Source organism: Prunus dulcis, chromosome 3 (genome assembly GCF_902201215.1).
Source record: "Prunus dulcis chromosome 3, ALMONDv2, whole genome shotgun sequence".
Lineage (NCBI taxonomy): Eukaryota > Viridiplantae > Streptophyta > Magnoliopsida > Rosales > Rosaceae > Prunus > Prunus dulcis.
This window is the reverse complement of record NC_047652.1, coordinates 12,751,537-12,777,789: the sequence shown is the minus strand read 5'-3', so window position 1 is coordinate 12,777,789 and position 26,253 is coordinate 12,751,537. Positions and strand designations below refer to the sequence as shown.

Sequence of the window (26,253 nt, the reverse complement as noted above, 5' to 3'; positions counted from 1 at the left end):
AGGCACATTAATTAAAAAAATATAATAAAAAATAAAATAACATCACAAAGTCAAACAATAAAAAATAATAATTTCTAAAAACAACAATAAAAAATAATAACAAGAGAGAGAAATATTATTCTGCGTAGGATTTAATATTTTGGTTTGAGTGAGTGTCAATTATTTTTTCTACATGCTAAAAGCTACCTTGAATTTTACATCTCCATTGAACTCTCCAACCAATGTTTTAAAATGCCAGGTGGGGTTTTAACAATATAATCCAACCGAAGAGATAATGCTGACAAGGATTTGAAGGTTGGCATCTCAACTTTATTTTTTAAAACAACCGCGAAGTGAGTAACCGAAGAAATAATGCTGACAAGAATTTGAAGGCTGGCATCTCAACGTTATTTTTTACAGCAACCAAAGTGAGTAAACGAAGAAATAATGCTGACAATGATTTATTATTAATATTAAGTTTAGCAACTCAATATTAATAATAAATATTGGCAAACAATGGTCCTCCAAGTCTTGTGGATTGGATATGTTCTGACCCTAGTTGCTTAATTGAATAAATTCTCCCCTCGATAAACAAAAAGGAAGTATTCAAAATGAGTTTGCCTGCTTAATTATGTGCATTTAAAATTGAACTGTACTTCTTAATGAAATGTTCATTAAGTACATTCGGATATTTTCTAGCATGGTAGCAACCATCATCAAGTAAAAACTCTCCATCTTCTATTCTATTCAATTAAGTTTAAACATAAGTAACACAGCAAATAACCCACTAGTGTAGTGGTATGAAGTATTTACTCCCTCAGGTAAGGTCCTGGGTTCGAGTCCTAGCATCTGTATAGTGCGTGTGAGTTTAGTATATTGCATGCACAAAACAATAATGAAATTCCTTTTTAAGGTCCAAGCTGGTATACCCCAATGGGACTAGCCGGAGCTTGAGCACCTATTGAAGAAATATCAAGATATGTTAATAATTGTATTTCAAACACGAACTTTAAATCAGAAAGAAAACCCTAATTCCCAGGATTTAAATGCACAGTTTTTGTTAATAGGCGTAAATCTGTTCGACTGTCATACGATAACCAAAATCGAATCCGAGCATATCGTTGTGCTCGGGATGACAAGTGGATCAAAACAGAACCCAATGGGCCACCACACCAGGGAACATGTGTCGCCAAAAGCGCTGGCAGCGCGTGGGTGGCTTGAGAAATTTTCAGCGACATAAATTTCTCAAATCACCCAACAATACCTATACCTACGTGATCAGGACAACTAAGGGGCCAACTTATATAACTCTGCCAAAGTCGGACAAAACCTAGGTTTCTAATCGAACACTCACGGCTTCAAATCGATCCAAACCAACTATCAAAACAGTTAGAACACAAATAAATGGATGAAGAAGCATACCTTACTCGGATTCCGTTGCCAGAATCGTAGGAAACGAAGATGGAAAAACAACGACTTTTCTCCTCTTTCCATCACGGATCGAAATCGGGTCTGGATAATTAGTGGGTCGTGTAGAGGAGGTGGAGAGGAGTGTTTTGCAAGTTGTGGCGTCGGATTTGGTGGCCGGACGACATCGGAAACGCTGTCGAAAGCTGCGGGTCTAAGAGAGAGAGAGAGAGAGAGAGAGAGAGAGAGAGAGAGAGAGGACTAGATTTTTAAAACCAGCTTCAACAAAATTACAGTTATGCCACTACACTCAACTCCCAAAAATGATTCCAAAATTAAAAGTGACCAATTTACCCTTACCCTTGAGGTTAAAAATGTAATTCCACAATTAAAATTTTAATCTAATAATTATTTTAGATTGGGATGTTACATTGATCCATAGCAGAAAACCTCACTTCCTTGACTTCTTTGGCAATATTAGATCGATTTTCATTGCCTTTTAAGAAAGAATCAATAACCATTTGCATTCTCTTTCCAAGTACTTCAAACAATTTTTCCAATGCAAACACAACTCTGTCTTCATCACTTGAGCCTGTTTTCCTCTTGTTTTGCCAAACCACATATTGGTTGCCCTCCTTGTTTATTGACATGGGAGATGTATCATTGTCATCACTACCAACAACTTCATTATTCACTGCTTGCTCTTTCATCATTTTACTGGGGACTTCTGCTCCTTTTCCATTAGCACGATCCTTTCCAAAAATATCAGCAAGTCTATCAAATAATGGGAATGATTTGTTCCTCCATTCAGCTGCATTCTTATGGTGCTATAATAAAATAAGACACAATTTAGTTTATGTTTAACTATGTAACCAAAATAAAATAAAATAAATTCTTTGTAATGAAATATAGGCAAGTAGTACTTGTACATAAGTTTTCCAAGCTTCATTACTGTCTACTCTAATGCATTTTTTAACATCATTCCATGCAAATCTACTTGTGTTTATGATGCCATAAATTATACTATATTATTTTTTCGATTACTTCAACTTTGATTCAATGTGTGGACTTGCCTTTAGCTCACCACCAGGACATAGATTATTCAAAACCTTCACCATTTGGAGCAAATTACCATATTTGAAATTACAAGTCTCAAAGCGATGGCCTCCAGCCACAAAATCTTTAAGCAGCAATTGCTCTTCCTCAAATTTAGACCACAACTCCTAGTTTGTTTCCTCCCTTGTTCAAAGTCTTGATTGGTATCAACACTTTCCATTCCTAATATGACTCCACACATATAAAGCAACACTATCATCATTGAACTAAAAACAAACAAACAACAATAGAAATATGTAACATCAACTAACAATAGGTAACAACAACATGGTTGCCAAAATTATAACATAATTGGTCAAGTTAATTGACCCAAACGGATTATGATCAATTACAACATGCTACTATTTCCATATAATAATCATAATCAATATTCAAATTGCAAAGTGCTTAATCCTGAAGAAAATTAATACATGGTTAAGTCTGAATGGTGATGTCTCAAATACAAATTGAAACAAAAACCATAAATTGGCTAGTTATTCATAAACCACAAATTGGCTAGTTATTCCTAGTTGCTCTCCACTCATTATATAGTTGCAAGGCCAAGTCATCCCTCCATGCAGTCCATTTATTGGATGCTTCGACAATGCCAATCGTATCACCTTCTACCATATTTTCTGCCTCATTAATTTCATTCACTTAAGGCTCCATTGGATCCATGGACATCTCCCTCCGAATGAGATTATGTAAAAGACAACAAGCTGTAATTATCTGACATTGCGTCTTTATAGGGTAAAAAGATGGACTCCTTAGTATGAGCCACCTAGCTTTCAACAACCCAAAATATCATTCTATTACATTTCTTGCTTTTGAATGCCTCATATTAAAATATTCTTGATGATTTGCAGCTTTATATCCATCTCTCCACTCATATATATGATACCTTGTTCCTCTATATGGTGCAAGAAATCCCTCACCATTTGTGTAACCACCATCTACAAGGTAATAATAACCTAATAACCAAAAATTGACAATTCCTATTAACGTTGGTATATAAATTTAATTCAAAAATGCACATAAAGTGAATACTGACTAATGACCACTTTTGAACCACTCGGCCTAGTTATGGCATAACAAAGGACTTGAGAGTAAGATGCAGATCCCTCCAAACTAGGCAATACAAATATAAACTGCATGTCGCAAACAACCAACACATTTGTTGCAATTTCACCCTTCTTGGTTCAATATATTGGTTTATTAGTGTCAATCACACGAACTTTAATGTAAGTTCTATCAAGCGCTCCTAAACAATTCTATTAAAAAAAAAGTTACCTTTAATTAAATTCTAAAAATTTCAAAAGAAGACAAAGAAACTTACTATAATTTCTCCAAATTTCCAACACATAATAAACATGCCTTAAAACATTTCCATCTATACTCTATGCAGGTCTCACCCACAAGTTCCTGAACTCTCAATAGGCTACCTTGCAATCTTAAAATTCTTTGCAACACAAAGTTGAAGCACCAACTTATGGTCTCACCCGATCGAATAAACCTACTTCTATAATAGTACGACATGTGCAAGTACATGTAAGAATATACACACTTGCTCCTCCAAAGTCACCAAACCATAATTTTTAACCCTTCCATTAGCGTGACACAACTCACATAATATACCAAGCGTCCTTAAAACTATTCTTAATTCGCTCACACACTACATCATTCTCCAATATACTGTTAGATAACACAACTGAGTGTCACGTGTAAGAAAGGAACGATTATTAAGGTTGCGTCTTTCTATAAGTCGTTGATTCCTCCTAATTTTGAACATCATAAGCCCAAGGATCGTGCAAGGACACATTGTCTCTAAATGTCACATCTCCAATAGTAATATCAACAAAAGCTTTCTTCGATCTATATCTAATAAATCATATAAACCAACAAAAATTAAGCATGTATAGTTTTATATGTCTAGTTGATATATATACAAATCAACAAAGTATCTGCATGTGCCAATGACCATGAAAAAAAAAAAACAAAAAAAAAAACAGTACCCAACAAAGTACAGGTAAATTTGTTCAATATTTTTTCTAGTCTAATATGAGATAATGAGAAGATTATTGGTTGGATGAGAATGCTAATTAAACATATTATACGTTGACTTGGGTTTTTAGATTGCATATTGGTTTACACAGTCCTGATCTCTTGGACCCCTGTAGTCCAAGAGATTTATGGTCACTCACCGTTGGATGTAAATTCAACGGTTGACTTGAATCGGTAATAATCATTTATGTCATATTGCATTTATATATATCATTTTGAACCATTGGATTAATATCCAACGGTGGGTGACCACAATCTCTTGGACTCCTGTGGTCCAAGAGATCGGGACTGTTGGTTTACATTCAAAATAATTTGTTGGTTGACTCGTAAACCAATAATTTGTAATGTACACTTCTCTTTGAAAAAACCAGACATGCCTTGCAAAATTTAAAATTTAAATTTTTTTTAAAAAAAACAACAACTAAACAAGGGCTCCAATTCCACCCATCAATTCGTTCATATCTTCTCATTCCAAAAAAAAAAAAAAAAAACCCCATAATCAAAATAATTCAAAATTGAAAACCCTAGACCCAATTATAATCCAACAAAAAGTAACCAATAAAAATCATAGTTTTCATCAGATTAAGCTAACTACAAACAAACCCATAATCAAAACTTAAAAATCAAACCAAGAAATAGCATATTGAACCTATCAGGTATCACCAAGGAGAGAGACATACACAAAAGAGAGTGGAAAGAGAGGAAAATAGCTTAACAACTAACCTTGAGAGAGTGATAGCAGAGCACAATAGAAGAGGAAAGCAAAGCACAATGGAAGAGAGGAACATATGTGAGATCCCACATCGACCAAACGGAGAGGGGGTGATGTGCCTTATATGGCACACCTCGCATCCTCATAGCACGAGGCCTTTTGGGAGCTCACTGGCTTCGGAGTTGTAAGAACTCCAAAGTTAAGCGAGTTGGAGGCTGGAGCAATCCCAGGATGGGTGACCACCCTGGGAAGTTGCTTCGTGAGCTCCCAGAAACAAAACCGTGCGGGCTGGTGAGAATGTAGCCAGGCCCAAAGCGGACAATATCGTGCTACGGCGGAGCCGGTCCGGGGTGTGACAGTTTGGTATCAGAGCCACTCTGCCGTGTGGTGCGAGTGTGCCGACGAGGACGTCGGATCCCTTAAGGGGGGTGGATTGTGAGATCCCACATCGACCAAACGGAGAGGGGGTGATGTGCCTTATATGGCACACCTCGCATCCTCATAGTAGGAGGCCTCTTGGGAGCTCACTGGCTTCGGGTTCGTAGGAACTCCGAAGTTAAGCGAGTTGGAGGCTGGAGCAATCCCGGGATGGGTGACCACCCTGGGAAGTTGCTTCGTGAGCTCCCAGAAACAAAACCGTGCGGGCTGGTGAGAATGTAGCCAGGCCCAAAGCGGACAATATCGTGCTACGGCGGAGCCGGTCCGGGGTATGACAACAGAGCAACGTCAGAGAGAAAGAGCGTGAGTGTCTAAGTTGGATAATGGCAAACTCGCTCATCCAAAACATTGACGTCGTTATTAAGCGGCATCTCCACGCAGCTCTCTATTTTGTGCGAACAAATGAGGCGTTTTTAGTGGGCCAGAATTCTCTAGTCTCATTTAACTTAAGGAGCACTTCACCAAACATGGGTTGTGGGTGTTATTTAAGCTAGTCGAGTCCAATGAGGCCTACCAACAAGACTTAGATGTATAAGAATAAGTTCGCAGATTTTGTGGGACGTTTTGCCTTGAAAGGAACATACCCTATATGGGCATTTGCAGAGTCTCACAAGTCTTGAATGTGGCATCTGGTGGTACCTTTTACCAGGACATAGAATTAAGGGTCATGCTTTCTTCTTGTGAAAAATAATATTTTGGTCCTAGTTTGAAAGTATCTAAAAAGCTATCTAACAAGCTTGCTTCCAAGCTACAAATATCCGTAAAAATTGAGTAATGTAATATGTGTTGAATATTCCAGAAAACACATTGCAATTTCATTCCATGTTATGTTTGCAGATGATATTTACGATGTTTGGTTGAACAAGGCCAATGAATTGCTTAAAGTTTAATATTATGCACACCATGAGCAAGTAGTTAGCAGTTATATAACTTGTATTTATGACATCATTTTCAAATGAAAAATTTTCATGTAGAGCTTAAGTTTGTTGACTTGTAATGTGTTGAACAAATAATAATGGTATAGGTTCACAATATACTTGGGTTATTATTGTCGTGGAAATTTCATGGAATAATTATTTGTAGAAGCTGCCTACCTAGTGTTTTATAGGCATGAACCTCGAATTGACCCAAATAATTTACATTATACAATCAAATAATAAAGATAGGCATGAACCTCCTTGAATTGTAGAGGAGAAAAGTAGTAGGAAACATGGTTTTATATGAGAAACCAACCAAGAAAATAGTTCTATGCTGAAAACTTCACTCATTGAAGGATCTGAACAAACCCAAGTTTAGAAAGCAACATACAAATGATTTATCATATAACATATGACATGCTTGACTAGACTTGCATAAAAGAAATATGAAAATGAATTGGTGGAGTTGTTGTAAACTGGGGTAAGAGTTGCAATGAAGTGCTTCTATGGGACTTACCAATTTGCGGGTGGTATTTTAGGGGGAAGTAAAAGTAAAACAAACGATTAGATTAGTTTTACACATAATAATTTGCAGATAATACCAATTACCACAACAACTCAAAAACAATTAAGCCTCTCTTAGTAAGAATTGAGTATTTGTTACGTCTAAACTGGTAGATTGAGACCTATTAATATAACAAACTTACAATTTATTGTTATGTGATGGGTTTCACAAAGTACAAGTACGTAGAGATGTTTGATAGAGTCACCATATTTATATATTACGTATTAAGAAAAATACATTTTGCTACTATACTATTGGCGACGCACTTATCGTTTGACCACTCAATTATATAATTGAAATTTTATTACTTTCTTTAAGCACTGTATTCATTGATTTTGTAGGATACAATTGGATGTCGAAACGTTTTTCGATCTGTCTAATTTTTTAAAAGGATGATCTATAAATGTAGACTTTAAAAAAAAAAAAATTTGTTTAGATCGTTGGAAAAAACTCATAGGGCACCCTAAAAGGTGTCCCTCAAATAATGTTATTTGAGGGATGGGGTGCTCAGCCGTTGGATTGGTTTTAATGAAATCTTACAGCTCTGATGGTTTTAATCTTCTAAACCATTTTACAGTCTTATGACCCGCCAATACCCAGACCCAAGGAGACAAAGTGATGCTTAGAGAAACTAAACAAAGCAAGACGAAGAAACCAAACGCCCATGCTCTGCAGGGAAGAGAACCGAAAGCCCAAGTTGAAGAGGAAGACCCATCATTGCAAAAATTTTGTCTGAAATAGGTATGGGTATCTCTTGTTGTGATTGTTTCAAAATTTTCTCTTTGGTGATTTGATTTGGGGGTTCTGTGTTTATGTTTGGTCTAAGGGGTCATTTTTTATACGGGAGTGGAGAAATGCATATATGCAGATAGATGAAGAACCATGGAAGCACTGAATGCATGAGTATTCAGCACTAGTGGAAATTGAGATGGCTTTGTTTGAATCACTTAGTAGTGCTAATAGTTTGGACAGTAGCTTAGGTGAAGAGGTTGAGGGGCTTGTGAAGAAAAGGAAGAGGAAGTTGCCCAAGGTTGAGGACTTTAGGCTTGAAACAGACTTCACAAACCTTATGTTTAAGATTGACTTAACATTTCCAAGTGTGCAAATGTTTAGGAGAGTAGTGAGAAATTATTTTGTGTTGAACATGAGGGTAATTAGATTCACAAAGATGATAGAGATAAGGTGAGGGCAGTTTGTGTAGGTGTTGAGGATGGGAAATCCCATGTGTAGTTTATGCATCATCAATCAATGGAAGAAGCATGGTGCAAGTTAAATATTATGTGGATGTACATACATGTGAGACAATTGAGCAAAATATCCTTGCTAACTCAAAGTGGTTATGAGAAAGGTATGCTACACAGTTATCCAGAATTTACAATTGGAATGTGGAGTCTTTTAAAGACCAAGTGAAGGAAGACTTTAGTGTAAGAGCTTCAAGATCACAGATTTATAGAGCAAGACCTAAGATCACAGATAAAAGCTGAGGGAACTTACACAAAGCAATTTAAAACACTTTGGGAGTGTGTTGCTGAGTTGAAAAGAACAAATTAGGGAAGTATAAGGGTGAAAGGCCTAGGTTTGAAAGGATTTATATTTGTCTTGCAACTACAAAAAAAGGTTTTCTTGATGGGTGTAGGCGAGTTATGGGGTTGGATGCATTTGGTGTTGATCCTAATAATAGAAAGTACCCCGTATTACATATGCAATGGCAAAAGTGGAGAACTATGACATATGGATGTGGTTCTGGGAACTACTGGCCTCTAATCTTGGTATTTCAATGTGGAACTCTTATGTGTTCTTTACATATAGGAAAATGGGTTGATGGATTCAGTTGGTGACTTGTTTCCGAATTTAGAGCATAGGCCTTGCCTTAAACATCTGTATGTCAACTTTCTGCTTGCTTGTACTTAAAAAACACATAGAGTATAATACAAGAAGCCCAATTGCAGTCCTCGCACACGTCCAACCTGCTCTTCCAATTCTCTCATTATCCTCAACAGCTAAGCAATCAAAGCTTTCTCCAGTAAAGGCATCTCAATATCAACCTATTCGAAAAACTCATAGCCATTGTTTCACCTCTACATGTAACTACATTGCTATCATCAACTTATGACTTACAGGAAAATTCAGTCTTAAAAACCAACCAGAACCAGAATCAAAACACACCCATGACTTTGGACACAGATGGAACCTCCGAAGTGGTTCGATCTTGTACATGAAGTTTGAAGCCGAGCCATCTTCCCACAATAGCATCGAGGGGTTGCAACGTGCGCTTCTTCTCCTCGTGGAAGTTGGTACCTCATCTTCGCCTTTTTGTTCTATTCAACCAAATAAGCCTTTTAATTATTGTATTGTACCTTTTCATTGTTGTCTGTTTTCGGAGTTGTAAAATAAGGAAAGTTGACCCTATTCATTCTCTATGTATCCTTATTGATTTTGGGGGCATAAGTTTTTTTTAAATTAAGCATCTGTGTTTAACCTTTCAAATGCTTAAAATGTAGGATTATTTCGAACACATGGAGAGGCCTCATGTTTTACCTTTCCAATGCTTATAGGTTTCAGACTCTTGCTATTCTAAGTCGCCCAAAGTGACTCTAATTAAGCAGTTGCCCTTTATTGAGTTATATGGGTGAACGCGCTCGCTCCTTCGTACTAGTGGTTTAGCTGCCTTAGTTTCCCTTCCTTACCACTAGCTTACAGGTTATGAAAGAAGTTATATTTATCAGGCTAACTGGAATACTTTGTGAAATTCAAGAAAACTTGGAACATATCAAACATTTTATTTTATAATTTTATCCCAATATCAAAGTAATGATTATAATGGTGTTGAATTAAATGTACCGAGTAGAGATGTTACAGGGAAAAAGTTTAAAACGATAGAATTAGTGGAAAAATATTATATGAGTTATGCGAAGGCCATTGGATTTAGCGTGAGGATAAACATATTGGTTCGTAACATGTAAGGGAAAGTAAGAGACGGGTAGTCTTGTTCTAAGAAAGGATTGATAAATGAAAAGTTTAATGACATATTGGATAGAATTCGGCCACCCAAGCCAATTACAAGATAGAATTGCCAAGGTTTTTTTTTTTTTTTTGGGTAAACGTGATATTTACGTCATGAAGAATTTTGAACCAACCACATCACAATCATTAATTAGCTACTCCACTTGAATCTCCATATATTTAATCTAACCGTGTTGTTCGGAATTTGGATTTAGCCCAAGCACAGCGAATTTAAAGAGCGTTGGTTAGAACATGTTAAGTCTTAGGAATACCACAATGAAGGATGTTTTCTACGCAAAGTACTCAACACAAGTCCTTAGAACCCCATTGACAAAGCTCGAGCAACAACTTATCAAATTTTCTTGTCTTGGTGCTTTGTATTAGTACATCACAAGATGGAAGCTTGTTCCACACTCATCCAAGATAAGGTCTTGCATAATTTTGGAGGTTGTGTGTACATAATATCGAAATATGGGTAACAACGTAGAAACTTGAAGGGATCCTGTATTGCCATCTTTTTTTGTAATGAAGTGCGAGCACCTTTGTGAAATTCCTTCATAGCTCAAAATGAAGGGATGGACAAAGAGCTCCCACAGTGATGTTCGAAGCAAAATTATGGGTGAAGGGACTAGCAAAGAAATTGTAGAAATGGTGAGTTTCAAAAGTTTAAGTGCTATGTCGAGAAAAGTTTATTTTTATGCATCAAAGAGTGCATATGGTTATGCGATGTTGACAAATGGGTTTAATATATGAGAGGGTATAGCTCAAGGATCCAAATATTGTTTGGGGAAAAGGCACTCAAGGAAACTTGGCTGAAATGCGCAACCATCGACAATGCAAATTGTGTCATAGATATGGACACACAAAGTGTAATTCCTCTCAAAGAAACTTGTCTTCAAGTAGAAATGGAAATGCGAATATGCCTTGAGGTAGTCAAAGCTATCAGTATCGATGTCCTCGTTTCATGTCAATTATAACTTCCTCACTACGTCGGAAGATGGAATCAAGTGGTATAATTATATTGATGTAGATGACTACATAGAAGGAGTTTGATGGAGTTTAGTTATTACTATTCACAAGTCTTAACTATTTACCTTGAAGTGTCATCAGGGCTACAAATATATCTAAACAAGTCAAAATCGGAATCTTCTAAGTCATTGGGTTTCAACTTGAAGGGCCCAGTTTTAATTTTAGACCCCATCTTCAACATCGCATGTCCTTTTCCCAATTTTAATTTTAAACCCCATCTAACACACATTTTGTTTTATATGGATTATGGTGCAACTTAGCTTGTGTGGTGTGGAGAGAGGAAAAGGTCTCCAAACTTGTGGGTTGTCTTTTGTGTGGGTATAGACTCATTTTTCCCAAGAGCTCCCTCTGCTTCGTATCATACCTCTCCCTCCCATTCAAATGGCTTCAAAAGTTGGTTCAGCTTTCACATTACTCTCGGCTACGAGGAACTGAGGATAAAATTTATCTACCAAGTTTGAGCGGAACAAGAGAAAGGTGTCATTATAACTAAGATACACCCTGATGACCACTCAGTTGTGGAAGAAAGCCTAGAAGATTTCATTATGCCACTATCCAAAGGCGTCGTGGTTCTATCCATGCTAGGTTTTGCCCAAAGATTCTTTAGCTTTGTGATATATGTGCATGTGTGTGGCCTCATAGAGACACTTAAGATGACTTCTAAGCATCAGGATCTGTAGTGGCAGCGGCCATCACCTAGATTTTCTGGTGGCGACCGATATATACCTTTGATGTCGGAGAGTTTCTGTATATGGTGCAAAAGCTGGGTTTGCTTTAAAGCTTGATAAACTGGACATGCTTGACTATCTCCTAAAGCTTGTGGACAAGCATGAAAAGATCCTCAACCATATGCAGAAGCAAGGACCACCAGCCAAAGAAAAGAGCGGGTGGGAACGTTACTAACAACGACGGCTCAAACTCACACCAAATGGCGGCAGTAGTTTTGAGTGTGATTGAGGTAATGGCTATTGTTTTTGTTTTTGTTTTTGTTTTTTCTTCATTCTACCATTTTTGTGCTTAGTAATTAATGTTTTGATATATCTAAATTAACTATTAATTGTGCTTTTTATTGTCAATGTTCAAAATCTCATGATCTTACCATGCATGTTTGAATTAATATGGTTAAAATATATTTTATTCCTTGTAAGGACGACTTTTGATTGTTTTGTTTGGTTCCTATAATTTCTTTTGGTTTATGTTAATTTTTCTATGGTTTGCATATGGTTCTACATACTACATTTGGTTTATGTTAATCCAAATCTTTCGAACTTAACATTTAAAGCAGTCGTTAAAGCCATTGTCCATTTCCTAATTTGGCGGCGAATGATTGGCCTTGTCAGCATATATTTAATTAGAATGGTCCTAGAAATGATTTGTGTCATCGAGGAAACATTTAATGGCGTAATTTCATAGTCGTGAAGTATAATGCTAGGCATAAATTCTCCACTAGCGTGTAATTTACTTCGGCTGAGTTAAGTGTTGGGCTGAGATTATACACGGCTTGTTCACGAACACATTGTCTTGAACCAACAAGCAACCAATGGATGTATCCAAGGTTGAAGTATATAGTCTTAAGGGCTTGCCTTTTTCGGTTTTCCAAAGAAATTCTTGTTTATCCTTCAATTTGAGTAAAGGAGATAAAGGTCGCATCTTACAATAAATCTCCTTAGAAAATTCACCTTACCCAAAAGGATTGGAGTTCTTTCTTATTCCTCGGCGAAGATGTGGCCATGATAACTTTGGCCTTGTTCTTATCTAACTGGATTCCTCTTTGATGGACTAGAAAACTGAGTAAGTTTCCAGATGTGGCCCCGAACACATATTTCTTGCGATTCATTTTCAATACATGCATACTCATTTGTTCAAAATCTAGGCGAAGGTTAACCACATGGTTTGCCTTGGAGGTTGATTTGACCACAACGTCATTGATTCAATCATTTGGCCAATCAAATCGTGAATGATAAGGTTCATGGCTTGCTGATATGTGGCTCTAGCATTCTTCAAACAGAATGACACCTATTTGTAAGTCCCAATGGCACCTGGACACTTAAACATCTTCTTCAACGATAAAAATTTGGCTATATCTAGTATGGTCATCCATAAAGGACAAAAGCTCATATTTTGAGGCTCCATCTACTAAGAGATCGGCCATCGGCATCAGATACACATCCTTGGAGGTTGCCAAATTCATATTTCAATAATATGTACAGACCCTTAAGTCTCTGATTTTCTTCAATACTAGTATGATTTCTTCATTTATCTTCAATTGGACTTCAGCAAAAAAACATCATGGTGGCTGTTGAAATAATTTAAACCCTTCCTTGATTTTTAACTTATGTTATGCTAAATCTCTTAGCAACGCTGGCATCTCATGATAATCCTAATCAAAGCAATCTTTATATTCATTAAGCAAACCTACGAATGGAGTGCTTGACTCAGAACATAAAAGTTTGCTAACAAAAAGAGGCATCAGTCACCACATAATTTCCATTACGGGGTCCTGAACTTTCACACAACTATCTTTCATCTAGGCCGAGGCTGGTTCATGGTCGTCGATGGTTAAAACTTAGCTATCTTCAGCCTCCAATGAAAATTCTATCATATTTATCGCCGAGGACGCCTATAGTGATTCCTCGGTCCAATGGGTCAGCATTCGCTCCATCAAGTTTGCGACCATCATTACCCCCCGACCTTTGATATCTGTGTCACTTATCATTGATATTAAATAAGTCGATTAGCACCTCTTGCTCTGAGTCTTCATGGAAGTTCTCGGGCCTAGCTCCATGATATTTTTTTTACTGAGGTCATTGACTTTGTGCCTCTTCAAGGTGATGCATCCAATGTCATCATAGTAGATTCTTGCTTGCACACCGTAGGTCTCAAATAGCCTTGCGTTGGCTGGATGTACTCTAACCAAGTTGTCATTCAAAATAATACAAATAGATACAGTGACGAAGATATGCAACATGTTTTGTAAATCCAATCGCAACCGAGTAACACATTGTAGTTTACCCTAGACTCAACCACAAAAAGGGTTGTCATGTGCGAATGGTTGGTCACTGTCACTTCCAAAGACAAACTCCTTTCATGCTAGATTTTTCGTCAACAAAGCTACTCATGGTGATGTCACACAAGATAACATCTTGCTTAGTCTTATTTAATTTCTTCATTAATGAGTATGGAAGGACGTTTATCGTGGCCCTACAGTCAATGAACACATTGGAGATCAACAGTCCGTCTATATGCGTCGTGATGTACAAAGGTTTAAGGTGGTGATATTTGTCCAGCGAACCTCAAGGAAATATTTCTTTCAACGCTATTTCTAGGGTTTCCTTCTTTGAATTTGCCCTTTGATCATCACCGACAACGATCTTTGGGATGGTTTCCTCATAAACATCGTCTTTAAGATGGCCATGTTATTCTCATGAAGTCAAAAACTCAAAGGGTAAAATCTCCACCATGTTGACATTCATCTCGTCTAACACCAAAGGGTTCTTTTCCTTAGCCTTAGTTTCCTGAGCAAAGTCATCTTCCTCTAGCTTGGCATGCTCCAAATCTTCCTCACCAACCTCCTCGTCCGTCAAATCTTCGACTTGATCTTAGATCAGGTTTGTTTCCTTCCATTATGACTGGAGTCTAATTTCCTCATGCAATGAGCTCTCACCTACAACTATTTTTTTCATCGACATTTCCGACTTCTTCTGTTTTGACCATTTTTGGCTTAGTCGTTTACCCTTCATGTATTTGCCCAGGTCTTCCTCTGCCACCATGCTACAACCAAAAACTCGCCTGAAGAGCTCAAGCAACCCCTATAGTCAGGAGTTCCCTTTCAACCAAGGACTTGGAAGGCTAAAAAAAAGTGAAGAAAAAGAAGAATGGGAGAGAGGAAAGCAGAGGAGGCTCTTAGAAGCACATGCTAACCTTACCAAGCACCAAAGAACTCCTCGACAAGAGGAATCGCTCAGGACTTGGGTGGCTTCTATTGGTACCAAATATCAATTAGGCATGCCCAAAAGAGCCTATGGAGCTCAGGCCCAGACCACATGAGGAAATGGCAAGACCTGAGAGATTGGTAGGCTAAAACTAGCCTTGACTCGTGCCGCCCAATCCCAAAAAAGTTAAAGAAAGGCTGCTCAGGCCCAAACAACGTTTATAAAATTGTGGCCTAGCATGCTATCGAAGGCATCTCACCTCAAAAGGCTCGCACATATGAACCAAAAGCGTCAGACACGGGGCCAACATCGTATCCCACTAATGTGCATTGTTCCCAAGAAAGGATGGGACATGCGCTAGACTCCCATCATCTACTCAATCTGAGGATGCCACATCACCAAACACTCAATAGCCCCACATCGAAAAAGGACAAAAAAAAGGTCCCATCTTCCCAATACAAAGTGAGGAACTTTTCACCTGAAAAGGGTAATCTAAACTGTGTCCATACTTAAGTTTCAATGCTTTTTCTAGCCTCCTTTGAGGGAGAAGATCGACTTATGCATCAGAGAGTGGTTGGTGGACTCACCACCACCTCTTCCGTGACCACTCCTTGTTTCCATTTCAGGGAATTGGAGCCGTTGTCTGCCACACTTGGCCGCCCTAAGTGCAATAGAAAACATACAGAAATGCGACCTCAAAAAGTTCATCCTTGAGGAAGGGTTGATCGGGTTTTGACGCACTCTGATTGGTGGTGCGAAAAGCATGCATCAACAATTGTTATTTTAGTGTTTTCTTGAAGCATCTTGCTCATCGATTTTGTTGAGCACAACTAAATGTCTAAACAGTTTCTAATTTGTCTAATTTTTTTTTTTAAAGGATAATTCATAAATGAAGACTTGAAAAATAGACGGCTCGAATCGTTTAAATAAAATTTGAGGTGGTCACCAACGAGTTTCCTTATTTGAAGGATCCCTTAATAGAAGATGACTGTATTTTAATGATTTTTTTATTTTACATACAGTTTATATTGATGAATTCTTATTCGTATATTTTTTTTTCACTTATTTCATTGCACATGCATTTACATGGCAACGCTAATATTACAGAATAACAAAAATACATTTATTGTGAAAAAAATGCAAAAAATGATAAATTATTGCTTGCACTAAAGCCAAGATGTGCAGCAAATGTAATGAAATTTATGAGGCTTGAAAGAACATGCTGTTCACTCCTGCTCTGTATATCTGTAACTGAGATGCACTTGTTATGCTAATCTGAGTGTTAGCAGGTGCAAAGAGAACATCTCCTTCTGTAATTACATCTCCTTTAAGATCACTTGAATATATGATTCCCTCCCCAAAAGTGACCACAAAAATGGAAGGACCTGGGACTGCAGGGAACTCTGCTGATTCTCCCTGGGGAAGCTGACAGCAATCGACCTCAAATTCATCGAAAGGCGGGAGGTACCTTGTCACATATGGACCTAAAGCAACTCCTTGCAGGATTTTAGGATAGCCCTGCAAAAGAAGAGATATCAAATGGTGATGTTTAACAAATCCTCATTAAGAATCATGCAAAGTTCCAAACTATGCCTAATCAGTGACTCATTTGACCTATCCTCCATTTACATTTCTGTAGCTTTGTATTTCAAATTTTTTTCGCAATGTGCATCGATAGAAATAGAATCTGTCTTATCTTAGTAGTCTCCACGTGTATATCAAATGCAGTGAAATTTCCACCAAACAAGTAGAAGATCCAGTCAAGAAAGACTGCTGAATATTTTTACCTGCTTGTATGTGAGCATAGAACAAAGGGTGTTGACATCCATATGCTTAGGAGTTAGGCCAGCCCTCACTACATTGTCCGAGGTTGCCATACACTCAATGCACTCGCCGAAAATATAGGCATGAGGTTCATTCGCTCCAATGTATAGTGCTTCTCCAGGCTTAAGATTCACATGGTTCAAAAAGAAGGCAGATATAACACCCACGTCAGCTGGATATTGCCTTTCCAACTGCAACACCAGCTGTTCCTTTTCTGTCAAGAGTCTCCCCTGACAAAAGAGAGAAAGTAGTCATTGAAAATTCTGAATGAACATAACAAGGTTTTCCATCTGAATTACCAAATTCAAAAATAAAATAAAAAGACAAAAAACCATACAATCTAACATAAGAAATTTAATAGATCATAAACATGCAGTCAAATGTCTATTAATGCAAAGGTCCATTTGCTTTTAGATGTTATATGCATCGATAAAAGTCCTATAACATGCCAAGGCACTTTGAAAATCAGATCGTCCTCCGGGCAAAGAGTTTTGAGAAAGAACTTGCCCTTGAAAACATAATTTGACAGTTATCATCTTGCCCTTGAAAATCATCAAATTACCTGACTTTCGATGTGTAAACGATTTTTCATCTTAGTGATTATTGTAGTTATCATCTCTTTGCTAGCTGACATGAGGTGGGTGAAAATTGAACGCAGAACAGACGTTACTTTATTCTCATCATCTCGATCAGTAATGTCAAAGACTTTGTTTGCATCTTCACTACCAACCAGTTCCTCAATCTCAGGAACATTATCAAGCACAACTTTAAGCTCCTGGATAGAAAATAGCAAATAGATCCAAGTAAATGACAGTGAGGACTAATAAGATTTGACATACAGAAAGATCTTACTTGCCATTAGTACCGAAAAACTTATAATTAAACTTGTCATTATGATTTAAATAGTACTAATGAAGGCACAATGTTCCACTGTTGGTCAATCCTGATAATTGGCAAGGCATAGTAGTAAGCTGTTATTGCCATGGAGATCTCTGCAGAGAAGGCAATATTTGTTTATATTATAGCTTTAGGAAAGAAAGACAATTAAGGGGAAAGAAAAAAGGTGTCTTAGGTAGAGTCTCTGAATAACGGAAAGTAACACTACACCTGCCTTGACCTCAAATTTTAAATGTAGTTTGAAGTTCAAATAAAAAACAACTTCCACCAATGATGACTATTAAAAGTAATTTTTTTACTTTTTTGGTCTTATATCAACTTCTGCCATAGTTCTCAGACGGAGATAGTACTACTATTTTTCTATCCGCGGTTCATCACGTTATGTCATGTGTGATTACTTTTACATGTGACAGTATGTGATTGAATAGAAATAGCAAAATATTGTTATTTCTGTTTCATACAAATTTTTCTGCAAATTCAGTTGGGCCCCAAACTTGGTTACAACCCAATTATTTAATGACCAAATTAAAACAAGAAAGGGAGCATGTAAACAGTCAAAACTAATGACTGTTTTAAAAAGACTCAGCAACCAAACAATTCAAAAGCAAACCCAGTTCTCAGTCACACACTTTCTTATGATTCTTATCATTTACAAGATTAAATAACACAAATTGAACAGTAAATCAATTGAAATTTCCAATATAAGAACAAAACATGAAAACCAGCAGTGTCTTACCTCAAGACTGATGAAACCACAAAGAGCCTCAAAATGTGTCACAGCCAAGGCCATCTCAGGCTTGTGATTGGCATCCTTGTAAAGATTTGGCATAAACTTATGCAAAACCTTAGCCAATTCCTTATCTGGGTGTGCCTGTATTGACAATGCCTTTGCCACAGAAAGCACCTAAAAACACAAAACAAAAATCTCCACTGTCCACAACCCCAACATTGAAAACCCAAAAAACTTTAGAATAAATATGACAAATGGAATCTTTCATATTGAGAAACAATAGTACCTTAAACAAGAAAGGCAAGTCAGAGCCCCATTTTTGAACCACCTTCTCACCAAGCACCTTTGGGTTTTCCAGAACCCAATCTTTGAGACTCAAATTCTCAGACCCAATTGACAAAAACCCATTATTCTCATCCCCATTTTGAATCAAAAAAGAAGGTCCAGACTCATGGGTTCCCATCCAAATTTCGGCATAAGGCTTTTCTGGGTCAATTTCAGAGGAAGAATTGAGAGCAGATAGCCTAGCCACCAGAGAGTCTGTGCCTCTCTTCCCCCAGTCATAGTTCTGAACAGAGCATCTCAGCCTCTGAAGACGGATGCTCCTTTGATTGTGGTGCTTCATTGATTTGCCAATGGACTCCATCAATGGCTAAGCAAGCTTAAAAAGGAGAAAAAAGAAAAAGGGCAAAAACAGAGTGTGCAATGAAGGCTATGGAAAATGAAGGGAATGAGAATGAGAATGAGAATGAGATGCGCATAACATGGTGGTCATAGGGAAGTTGCTTCTTTTGAAAGCGTTTGAAAGGGAACAGTATGTTGTGAAAGAGGGAAATTACTTTGAGAGAGAGAGAGAGAATGAAAGGGAGAGTGAAGACGAAGTTAAGAGAAAGAGATAGAGGAAGGTGGCAGTGGGGTCTTCCCTGTCCTGAGTCTGATGACTTTATCCATAAAATTCAGTTCCCAGACTTTCTCATTCTTTCCTATGCTTGCTTTTTAGCAGTTACAGGAAACTTCCTTCAAAATATTTTCAGGGTTTTAACTGTCACTTGGTTGTTTTAGATCAAGGAATAAATGTTGTCATTGGCTTTTGTCAATTGCATTTTTTCTACGGCAAAGACTGTTCTTTGCAATATAATATACAACAATAACACAGCCTAGCAGAGAAGTTTCCAAATATAATCATCATTGGTAGGCACGGAAAAATCTTACCTTATCATCTGAAATAAATGAGATTCACAATGAATCGAAGTATTTATTTATGAATTTTTATATTAAGAAATAAACATTGTCACTTGTGTGTTTTGGAAGGAGACAATGATAAGTTAGTTGGATTCAAATTTTTAGTATTTGATCAAGTATTTCTTGTTATAGTGGTATTTCTCTGTGAAGAGTTTCTAAATTTGAACCATCTTCTTATCATATTGATAAAATAAATTAAAAAACAATTAGATTTTTGTTCTCGTGTTTTAGTACGTTATTTGTTTGTACATAAGCGTATAATGTCCAAAATTTCGATTATTTCCAAAAGAATTTCTTGTTTTTATTAAATAATTCATAATTCATGGTTATCAATACTAAAACATGGTAATGGCTCTTGTTATAGTAAAGAGTGACCTCGATATTTCCATTGGCATTGTAAAATGTTATTGTCCTTGTAAGTAACTAAATGGCAATCCCATAGAAGAAGAAGAAAGCTAACGTCTTAAGATTGGTGCAGACGTGGGGTATGTTAGTTGGTCAGGTTGCCACCCTTGCACTCAAGTCGAATTTTTTTATCGGTAAATTCGATTAATTTAGAATTAATTATTATGGCTTGTATTTAAAAAAATTTCTTAAGATTGATACCAAAACATCAATCCCAAATAGATACTCTCTTGAATCTACCTTCAATACAACAAATATAAAAAATAAAATAAAAACTTTCTAATTAAGTCAATTTTAAAAATAATAATTTAAAAAATAATTAAAGTAAAGTCAATTAGCCCAACTTGCTAAATTATTTGTTCCAATTTGCTGGCATGTTCTCTTAATCGTAGTCACAAGAAATTTATTGGGTTGAAATCTGTCACGTGAATTGATAGAGAAATAATATTAAGAGGTTGGTAAGAGAAAAAGGGGTGGGGAGAAAGCCACGTTAGATACGGTGACGTATCGTGAGTTGGACTTTTGGCAAGAATAAGAATCGACCACAGCCGAGAAACAAACGGACAAAACAAAGGCTTTGCATTTCTCGCAGATACGATGCGAATGGAATAACGCCGTTATTGACGCCAATCGTCGGTGGACGTGTGCTGTGACTATGGGTGGGCCCCACGCACTTCAAGTACGAAAAAGGAGCGGCAACCGTATCGTTACACGTGGCATTTGGATATCCATTGTAAGAAATTAACATTTGACTTATACATACCACTTTTTGAGTTTTCAAGATTTTTTAAAACGTGATCATCGTCACGTGGTGAGCTTTCCCATTCCTACGTTTCTCTCCTAAAATTTAGAGTGATTTTGGAAAAGATCAAAGGAGAGAGAAATTTTTTAAAACAAATCAAAATAGACAAAATTATCCTTATTTAATTTTAAATTTCCTAAGAAATCATTTACATTTGCATGTTTTTGGTTTGAAAGTTAAGAAATTTTTTTTTTCTTTTTTGAAAACGTTTTGGTTTTTTTTCAAAAGTAAAAGTTTTTTGGTGACTAAAACATAAATTTACTTAAAAGGTATCGGTGTTAAAGCAGTTGGGCACTTTTTTTTTTTTTGGTCTTTCCTTTTAGGTGAAGAGTATGACTCCAGTTACTCCGTTTTGAACCGAATGACATGCACGAACCTAATAGCTTCTACAAATTACAAATTTTTTATTTTTTATTTATTTTTTGAGGACCTTTCCCATTGAAATGGGCAACAGCATATTAAACTCACGCACACAACACGGATGCTAGGACTCGAACCCAAGATTTTGTCTGAGAGAGTAAATACTCCAAACCACTACACTAGCGAATTCTTTGCTACAAAATTTTTTTTTAAGAACTTGAAGATATACCAAAACAAATTTTTTTTTTTTCCAAAGTGACTATTCATTAGGAATAGGAAGCATTATAAAAGTTGGAAAGCCCAAGCAAAGCAGCACATCCCAACAAGTAGAACAAATGGGCCCAAGACAAAGATGCAACATAGAATTTTAATCAAGTTGAGACTCAAGTGTTGTACATCATAGACTGTCATGGCCCAATCCGAAAATAACAATAATTCTCGAATCAGGGTGTGTAAATTGAACAAAAAATTGGTTAAAATACATTTCCCTTATAAAAATAATAATAATCTTACAGGTGTACAAGATATCATTTTACACACTCTAGAAAATATACTAAAAAGATACACAATCCAAATCATATCACATCATTACATCATATCTTGGTTATCCTTCAAAAATTGTACCCAGCACGTGACCCATATCGGCCTCACTACCATGTGTCTCCCTCTGTTACATTTATCCTTCGATACCCCGTCACTAAAGTTCTCTTTCCATGAATAGTATTTAATTCACAAAAACTCCAAAAAAAATATATATTGTGTGAAATATTGCACAAATTAGACATGTTTGACATGAAAATAGAGAGAGATTTGTCAATAGAATAAATCCATGATAATCCATTATTTTCACATTTATCACAAAATAAGAATTTTTAGAACACATTACATAACCCACTCACCATGATAATTATAATTAAAAAAACTTGCAAGGCAAACTCACACATTCTCTATCTTGTTTCTTCTTCATGGTGACTTAACGTCATCCTCACCTTCCTTCGGCTTATCACCGGCAGTTTGCTCATGGTTCTAAACTCAACGATGGCAACTAAAAATGAGGATTGCCCTCGTTGCAGGACTTGAATCAACACCTTATGGCACGAACTGACGATAGCCATGCACCACCTGTGTCCACCTTCCCGAAGGCACCCCTCTCTTTCAAGAGGATTCAAGGCATGTCAAGCCCTGGTAAGGAGACAAAGGCATAAAAACAATACAGAATTTTCCGTACTAAACATTTTTCATGGATTTATCGGTTCATTGTTTAAAAAAAAAAAAAAATTCTCGTAAAAGCTTGTTCTTCTTCTTCTTCTTCTTCTTCTTCTTCTTCTTCTTCTTCTTCTCTCTCTCCCTCTCTCTCTCTCTCTCTCTCTCTCTCTCTCTAAAAACACTACTACATAATTATATTCTAAAGAGTTGGAATGAATAATTGAATGCAATGAAGGATGATACTTATAGGAGTGGTTATCGAAGTAACAAGCATATTAGAATGTTAAGGAAATAAATGACTCATTCCTTTCCACCAATGATATGGTGCCACCTCCAGCTAAGGTAATATTTCCACCCTAGACCTAATATTTAATAGATATAGATCTTCAAAATAAATATTAAATAATGAATATTTCTTTAAATTAATAATTTATAATGTCTTTTTTTAAAGGTCTTCACAGTCTATCCTCCTTAAAAATAATTTATCCTCAAAATTTACTAATATTAAATCACATTTCTTCCCCGGGGGTATCTAATCCCTGGGCTCTGATAACCTTTTGTCATGCCTCGATCCGGAAATAAAGAATATTCCTGAATCAGGATATGTGAATTGAAATAATAAAATAAAAAGATTGAAAATTTCCTTATAAAAATAATAATAGTCTTACAAGTGTACAAGACATAAAAAAAACTTTATCACTCCCAACTAATCCAACTTCTCCAATTTAGTATTTGTCTTGCCCACTAATTGATTTGAAAAACAAAATAGGTGAGGAAAGAGCAAACCACCGCTTAGTGAGTAGATTATGTAATATGCAAGTCAAGCAATGCCATTACCCACTCTAGAAAATATTATAAAAAGATACACAATCCAAATCATATCACATCAATACTTCATATCTTGGTTATCCTTCACAAATTATACTTAGCACGTGACCCTTATCAGACTCACTGCCCTATGTCCCTGTTTGGTACATTTATCATTCGAATTCCCCATCACTGAAGTTCTTATGTTCCCTTAATAGTATGTACTTAAAAAAAAAAAAATCCAAAAAATATATATATATTGTGTGAAATATTGCACAAATTAAATATACCTGACTTGAAAATAGAGAGAGATTTGTAAATAGAATAAGTGACAGGACCCGAACCAAATTCCGCTTTGGAATTCGAGTCGGACCCTGTGCGTGTCCAACACTTGGCGAATGTAGGGCACAATTGACTTATTTGCCCTTCGAACTGTATTTTGATCTTGACTCCTGTCGAAAATTCGACAGAGTCTCCCCTGTAATTTGCTCAATCCCAAACCTTGTAAGTGTCAAAACGAGCAATAGTATCTACACAACCAACTGCCAGCATACTTAAAATACACTACACAGTCTAGTTCTCAATCTAGGGCAAATATCAGAGCAATTCTACTAGTTTACAAAGAAGTGAATCTTTTTACAAACCAACACTTTTGTAACAAGAAAGCGCGGAAGGCAAGATGGCCCGGTGGTGGATTTCCTATGCACGCTACAGCCTGGGGGCGCAAAATATTTGAAAATGTGAGTGGACAAAAATAGAGGTTCATAAAATATCCTAAGAATATACTAACTCCCATTGTAAAAAGAGTTAAATAAAACCGAATATATACTCTGCATTTGAAGCATACTAAACTTACGGCATTCATATGCTGAAATCAAGGTATTTATATATTTATATAAATATACAATCGTATTCAAGATCAATAAAACTTGCATGAAAGCACTGAAATCAAAACTTGCATAAAAACACTATAGTCAAACTTACATAAAAGCAATGTACTCAAACCTTGCATAAAAGCATTGCAATCAATTAAAACTACCACTCGGGTGTACCCCTGTAATTCCGTCAATTCCCCTGGCAGGTCTCAGCGACACAAAGTCTATCCGAGCCGCAAACTGGCAGGATTCAGGGGATTATAGTCAGCCTGATCCGCTGGCAGGTCTCGGTGACACAAAGTCAACCCGAGCCGCAACTGGCAGGATTTAGGGGACCGTAGTCAGCCTGATCCGCAATCCTAGCAGGTCTTGGTGACACCAAGTCAATCCGAGCCGCAAATCCTGGCAGGTCTCGGTGACACCAAGTCAATCCGAGCTGCAAATTCTGGCACTCACGGTCCGGGCATCTCCTAAAATCGTGAGGCAAATGTCAAGTGCACTGACAAAACTGCTGGATGTCTGTAGACATCGGCATAACTAAAGGCAATAACCGTAGCTGGGTACTCACGGTGGTTTAAAATAATATAAAATTTTTGAGAAAATATAACAGTCTGGAAAATCTACTGAATAACTGAATTTTTTATTAAATCAAAAATTCTGCTGCCATAAGAAAATATAAAGCTTCTGAAAAATCTGATAAATACTGAATTGTTTGAAAAATCTGAATCTATGCTACTATTTTATCTGATATAAATCTCAAACTCTGCTTTCTGTATCTCTTTAGCATAATCAACTAAGCAGCATATAAATAAGATAGTTAACTTCACAAAGCATGCTAGGAAAAATCACAATTAATAAAACTTATTCAAGATCAAATAATGAAATTCATTTATATAAATCATTTATAAAAGAAAAGTCCACTCACTCCTGGTCCGAACTAGCTAGACCTCCTGAGGGTCTCTTCTGCGGGTCTGCCTAGTCCCGGATGCCTGGGTAAACCATCATGAATATTTAATTAATAAAACTGTTCGGTATAAGTTTTTAAGTAAAACCTTGACCCCCGACTTCTAGAAGTGCGTGCACTAACTTTAAAGTCATTTTTTTGCCCGCTTAGGCATTTCAGATTTTTAAAATCGTCTGAAAAGACTCGAGACTTCATTAAGCGATAAACTTCCATATTGGTCGATACAGAACCCCGTGGGGTCCACGTCCTCCAATTACCAATCTGAGAGTTCCTTTAAGTTCCTCACATTTAAATAACCCTGTCCTGCAAGTTTGGTCTGAAATTGACAATCGGATTGACCACGATCGTGTAATCGTAAAATTTCCAAACCCTAGCCTCAGGGTTCGCGATTTCGGAGTATCCAGGACTCCGATTCACAATTCGTCGAATCCTACACGATTCTGAAATTATCTGGAACAACATATCTGAAATTGAGCGCGATCCAACGGCTCAACATTATCAAACCCGGAATTCGTACAATATGAAAAATCCGTTCGGGGCTCAAACGGTATCCAAATTGAGATCCGCGAAAGCCTACGCACTCGTAACAACCTGAGGATCGCAACAAGACACAGTGCCACTACACTACCCTCACCCACGCGCCGCAGCATGCTCCGGCAGCGATGGTGTCCAAAGCGATTACACCCCACCGGAAAAACTTAAAACCACGGCTCCAAACTCCTACCCTAGGTAAAACACCATATTTGGAGCCATTTTGTTCTTGGACCTACCCAAAAAACTGACCGGAAGTGGCTGATCAAGGAGGCCGAAAATTGGCTGAAACTTCAACCTCAAAAATCCAACAGCTACATTGAGAATCGATCTATTCCTACCCAACAGGCAGCTAGAACATCTCGAGAGGTTTAAAATCCATACCTGGATCGACGGAATTGGTGACCGGAGGAGGAAGATTGGTGGCTTTGAAGTTTGGACGACGTCGGCTGCTTCTTCTCCAAATTCCGGC

At 37.0% G+C, this 26,253-nt stretch overlaps 1 protein-coding gene across 1 annotated transcript; it reads right to left on the bottom strand.

Annotated features, from left to right (window-relative positions):
* Window positions 1-16,296: 16,296 nt before the first annotated feature.
* LOC117622057 (mannose-6-phosphate isomerase 1-like) lies at window positions 16,297-19,597 on the bottom strand. The gene is made up of 5 exons (XM_034352572.1): window positions 18,876-19,597; window positions 18,596-18,763; window positions 17,525-17,737; window positions 16,926-17,192; window positions 16,297-16,656 (listed from the first exon to the last, which is right to left on the bottom strand). Exons 1-5 carry the CDS (start codon window positions 19,233-19,235, stop codon window positions 16,339-16,341), a joined length of 1,326 nt encoding a protein of 441 aa, XP_034208463.1. The 5' UTR covers window positions 19,236-19,597; the 3' UTR covers window positions 16,297-16,338.
* Between the last annotated feature and the right edge of the window lie 6,656 nt (window positions 19,598-26,253).